At 39.6% G+C, this 6000-nt stretch overlaps 1 protein-coding gene across 2 annotated transcripts in view; it reads right to left on the bottom strand.

Annotated features, from left to right (window-relative positions):
• Window positions 1–768: 768 nt before the first annotated feature.
• Window positions 769–6000, bottom strand: part of LOC146329654 (noelin-2-like) — a 60274-nt gene continuing 55042 nt past the window's right edge. For both annotated transcript variants that reach the window (XM_084714925.1, XM_084714924.1), the window contains one exon: window positions 769–1684. In XM_084714925.1, the coding sequence (XP_084571051.1) occupies window positions 1364–1684 (321 nt within the window). In that variant the 3' untranslated portion in view covers window positions 769–1363. The remainder of the gene's footprint in view (window positions 1685–6000) is intronic.

Below are 6000 nucleotides of genomic sequence, written 5' to 3'. Positions count from 1 at the left end.
TCAAACATTCACTGCCTGAGACAATTCATGCCAACCTTTGACCATATTTGATTTTACTGAAGAAGCAGAAATATTTTCAGTTAAAAAGAAAAACAAATCTATATAAACAAAAAATTCTGTACAGATCCGATTTATTATTTAATAAATGACATTTTTTTCAAGTAATATATTGTGTTTGCTGTTTGACATCCTTATTAATTAGCAATATATACATATTGTTCATTTTGAGTAAGCTTCTGGTGTGTTCTTATTTGTTACGGTCTTCGTTTTAGCCACTGTTGTGTAAAAGATTGTGCCACAGAACAAAAACAGAATCAAACCTTCATTCTGTCCATTTTCAACACACATGCATATATGTGGACTGACACACAGGTCTGTATCAAAGGGACAACACAAAGAAAGTAGTTCCGGTAGATTCTACTGCAGAAAGAAAGTAGTTACTGCATGAAACTGTTCACAATAAGGTCTGTGGTGTATTTTGAGTAATTGGGTCATGTTTTATTTTTTTGAAAGAGACACTGGTTTAGATTTTTTCAAATGTAAAAATGGTGCTTAGAGCAACACAGGAATTTAGTCTCATTATATTGAGGAGAGGGCAGAAATCTCTACAGCCATTATTTCCAAAACTGTGCAACTCACACCAAAACAGAATAGGTGGATAAATAGAACAACAGGCCAGAGGAAAAATATGTGGTTTTGATTTTGGGGTCAACTGTCACCTCTCCACTAATCTCCCTGCTTCAAAACAGAGAAGACAACAGTCTGGACAAAGTTTGACAGTAAGATTTAATGAATGAACAACCATGCTGACTGAACACGTCCACGATCACATCACAAAGCCAGAATATCTCCATCAGGTCCGTCGTCATACTGTAGCTCGAGGTTTGAAGCAAGTTGAAATTCAGTTCACGAGCTGCGTTTTTTTTTTTCGTTTTTTTTTTTCTCGACAATTCAACCTCAGCCTCCAAAATCACTTCTTGAGACACAAGTGGAATGAAATGCAACAGAATATGGATGAGCTCAAACTGTCTGTCTGACTTCCTTCTTTCTATCAGCGTCCCTGTAGCAGAGGCAGTTAATTTTCGTCTTCGCCGTGATGAATACTTTTGTCTGTGACCTTTAGACATGTGTTCGACAACCGTGTATTGTGTCTAGTTATTAGCTCCGTGAGCTCTCGCAGTCTAGAAGTCATTCAAATTCAAACACAGACAGTCCTCATTTTCCTGTTGACAAGAATGGCCATTGTGTGTGTGTGTGTGTGTGCATGTGTGTGTGCGTGCGTGTATGTTTTGCATCCTCTACTATGCTCCCTCACTCTCTCTCTCTCTCTCTTTTTTTTTTTTACCATTTCCTACGTGTGGATCTATCCGTCGCTCCGGATGACGTGAAACAGTGTGACATTGTAGAGGACCTGGTGTCCGTTGTTCCAGGTGTACAGCGCCCTCTCTCGCGGGTTGTAGTCCATCATGCTGATGTGGGAGTACTGGTTGTGGAAGGGGATGTCGGTGTACTCGTACGTGGAGGAGTTGGTGTGGTAGGCGAAGTGGACCTTGGCCCCGGCCAGGTGGGAGTTGGTGACGTACAGGGTGCCGCAGATCATGAAGGCCTCCCCTGCGCTGCGCTTGGGAAACCCCGTGTCCCAGCTCTGGAGGATTTCCAGCGAACGAGAGTCCAGGCGACTCACCTGGAGACAGAGAGGGACGGTCGATCTGAGAGATCATATAAAAAAAAATAAATAAATAATGAAAACTGATTGCAGAGGTAATCTGCTGTTGAAACTTACTGTGTTTATCATCCCACATTTGTTGAATTTAATTATACAACAGACAAGCAACGTGATTGGTCAAATAGACACTTAGAATGTGATCAAATTAGCACAAAAATACTTCCTCTTGTAGCTATTTAAGTAACATTTATACAATAATTAATTCAACTTCTTTCTTAAACGAATATAATGTATGGTGCTGTTCTACACCGCCCTGTTAACACAGGTGTGACAAGTGGGACGCAAACCGTTTTGTGACAGTAAAAATGTGTTTTGAGTTTTGGAAATCTATCTTTTTCCTATAAATTTTGACTTTTGGACTTGACCTCTGGAGTCATTGGAAATGTTTGGACCACATGGAAAATCTGTTCAGCATCTATAAGCTACAGGCTTAACTGGAATTACCATCTCGCAGTTGTACGCCTACAAACCAGTGAAGCTGCCATATACATCCATGTCTGGTCAGATTCAAAGAACATATTTCAGACCATATAAGCCTTAGAAGGAACTTAATAAAAGGTATTATGTGTATTTATTAGGGATGTTGCTGGCGACTAATTTCCCTGTTGATTAAACAAAAAGACTAGTCAACTACTCTACCACTAAGAAAACACTCAGAAAGCGGTTAGAATTTAGCAGAGTTTATTAATTTATCATGTTAAACACTGTCCGAAAGAATACTGTGTGTATTAAGAGCCATTTGAAGCCGCTGATCACATCCTACTTTAAATGCCGCTGAAATGTGCGCTACTTTGCGCTGTGCAACAAGGCTTACACATTAAAATATGACAACAACTCAATAAACACTTCACCTTTTGAGACCGAAGAGGGTCACAGTGTCTGCGGGTAAAGGACCCAGAGCTAACGTTAGCTGCCAGCCTGACACACAGTGTGGCTAACATTAGCTGTGCTAGCAGTAGCAGTTCCGCTTGCAGGTTTATGTCCATGTATGTGCTTAATGTGGTCACGTTTCTCCAGTCGAGTGAATATATATCAGCTTATTCTGTCACAGTTTACATTAATCTGTCCGACTTTGCTGATATAAACATCCGGGGTTGCCAGGGCGATCAGGGCATATGTGCTGGGCGAGAGGGGCTGCCGTCTGACAGAGCCACAGCCCCAACTAGTGGCGGGCAGCTGCATAAAATCTTAGAGGAAACAGATAACTGGCATCGTGCATGAATGAAATATTGATGAATGAATGAATGAAATGAATGAATGAAAATGAATGAAATATTGCTAAATATTTTAAACAACTAGTATTTCTGGTGCCGACTAGTGTGGGTGGGGATCATATAGTCGACTAATCGTGTGCATCCCTAGTATTTATTGGTGAAATGGAAGTTCTCACTATATTATTGTTTGATTCCAGTGCATAATTTAAAGTGAGGGGCCAGTGTGGAGGCATAACAACACATGTTAAGACTGTGGATGTAGCAGCTAAATGTGTCCAGGGAATTTTTTTTTTTCCAGCAGATATTGACCGAATGAGCGAAGCAGTTTCGTGTGTATGTGTGGTAGGGTTGGGCGAAACAGGATGAATATTTCATTTTATTCAACTCTCTGAAAACACCTAATGATGCACTGACCTGCTTGTAGAACCACTCTGCTACACAAAGCCTATAGAAACACCTATAAAGACTTCAGCATAAAAATGCAATCAAAAACAAAAAAGACAGTTAGTCATCTTCTGATGTAACTGTATTAAAATCACTGCATAAAATTAGATTGAAGACAACTGTAAGGAGTTCTCCAGGTCTGTTAAATAAATGAGATTTCTTTCTGGCTTCAGGAGCAGTATATACATTAATTATGTGGTACTTTTCTCCCCAATAAAAACAATCCAACATTAAAAGCCTACCTGGAATTATTTCTCTTTTTCTAATTATAATAATATCTTGAGATTTAATTTAGTCTTTCTCCTGCTGTCGCCATTACCGAGTTTTGTTTGAATGAAAGAGTGTGAGCTTGCTTGCATTTGTTACAGAGCACCTGGATGACGTATTTCCGCTTTTTACGTCAATCCCAGTTTAGAGAGGGTACTGTGATTGCTTTTCTTCTGTGAGGAACACAGTGTGTGGTCGTCAAAAAATGTACGTAATGTAAGTAAGTGTACTTTGTTACTGTTCACCACTGTCGGCTATTGGAGATTGGCTGGGTCTATCCAGTTGTTTTTCTAATTTAATGGTCTGCAGAGTGACAGCCACTGCTCCATGACTCACCCTCATTCAGCAGCACAGTACACAACTACTGAAGCACATGACAAATGAGAGGAAAACAGCCTGTAGAGTCAGACTATTTTCACATCTAATGTGGTGAATTAAGGATTTATTTCAAACAAACCAAGGCTGGTGATTGTTGGAACAGGACGTACAAAACACACACGAATATAAGTGGCAGTTAATAGGCTGACGTAGCGCTGGTCTGAAAATTCTAACATAATGCAGAACCCTAGTTAGTGGGTCTATTAGACTGGGACACAGCCTCTGAGACTGAAAGAGGTCAGTTTGACTGAGATAATGCACGACGACTCCAACCAGGACTCTGAATCTGGGAGCTGGGTTCAGACGGGGACAGGAGGCATGAAGCGGCTGAAGAGTGAGTTGATTTGCAAGTATACATCATATGTTGTGTTGAAATGCGAGCATTTTAAGACAAAGATGGAAGATATGTGTTCCAGTGTTTTGAAGAACAAGACTTGTGTGAACTTCAATTAATTAATCAAACATTCTGTCTCATTGTTGGTTTTTCCAAACATATTCAAAATCTTTTGCTAATAGGTGTCTTGCTTTATGTCCCAAAAGTAATAAATAATTTAATTAAATATTCAAATCAGTATCATAAACATGAACATAAATCTTAAGTCAGGGGTCTGGTTTGATCGGTGGTTTCAATAGAGGCCGATAAGAAGAGACTATCGGATGACAAAGCGGACAGCTGCTTGTTTTTTGGCAGGACGATAAAAGCCGCTTTCCTGCTCTCACACAACCAGCACGAGCCTTCTTCAGTGCACAAGTGTAGATAGCGAGGGACTTTTCAGCACAGCAGGGAGCGTTGTAGATGAGAGGAGGAACAAGGTGTCTGCCAGAAATGTGGAGATGTTTATATTTATAAAGAAAAAGATGCCATTGATGCTTAAGAAGTAAGCTTCGAGAGATATGAATCATACTGATCTCTATCCATCCTCCCTCTCCACCCCCACCTCTCTCTCCCTCTCTATTCACCTCTCTACCCCTTTAAAGGCCAAAACCTTGCCAGAACATAAAGCAAAATGCAGACTTTATCATTGACTCATGATATAAAAGCTGTCATGACCATGCATATTTGTTAAGCTCTGAGATGCTCCCAATGACCAGGCGTAGGCCGCTGTGGTTCAAGTTGTGTTTCTGACAGAGAGAGTGGAATATTTTGCACATGCTGCCTGAAAATAAACAAACAGCTGACAACTCATGATACCGCTTCATCTTTTAATTTTAAAACTTAAAGGAGCGATACGTAGCAATTGCATGCAAATGTGTGAACTGCAGTCCAAATAGTGAGGTAGAGCCTCAGGCAGCGATGATGAGCCCTCGCCTGTAAGTTGATCAGCTATTTATAACGGTCAATTGTCTGTCAGTGCAAAGTGAAACTTATTATCCTAAAAACAAAAGACCACTGCTGCAGAAATACACAATCTGGACTATGAGTTAAATGGCTGCCTCTGTCACTGTCCCCTTCCTGTCATATCTTTAGCTGTCGCTACCAAAATAAAGGTGAAAAAAAGGAAAGAAAGAAGAACAGACACTTACTAATTTGGCAAACATTCAGCATTACTTTAAACTCAAATAAAAACAGTCATTCCTGGCCAGAATAGATATTTCAAAGCGGGAAACCACGACTGCAGTGCTGATGTCAGAGCATGTTTTCTTAATCTCTGACGACATATTGTATACAATATTGCACTTTATAGATTTCTCCCACAATAATATAATTTTGTTTAAATAAATGTGACATGCTCTGTCAACATAATTTGGAAGCCAGAGGAGCTTGTTTGTGTAAAAACATGTTTTTACGTGAAAAAAATAATAATCTTGAGCAGTTTTTATGTTGTTTTCTGAATATATAAGGTCTCAGATTTCCATACAATGTCAAAATTTACTTCAAAACGTGTATAGTTTTGAAGCAGATAAAAATTTGTCAGAAAGTATTCTCCAAAACACCTCTTAATGGATCGCTGCTGAATTAAGTTTATTGAC

Source organism: Lutjanus erythropterus, chromosome 3, assembly GCF_056507025.1.
Source record: "Lutjanus erythropterus isolate fLutEry1 chromosome 3, fLutEry1.hap2, whole genome shotgun sequence".
Classification (NCBI taxonomy): Eukaryota; Metazoa; Chordata; class Actinopteri; order Lutjaniformes; family Lutjanidae; genus Lutjanus; species Lutjanus erythropterus.
The sequence above is the reverse complement of the archived record's forward strand: the minus strand, read 5'-3'. Positions and strand labels throughout refer to the sequence as shown.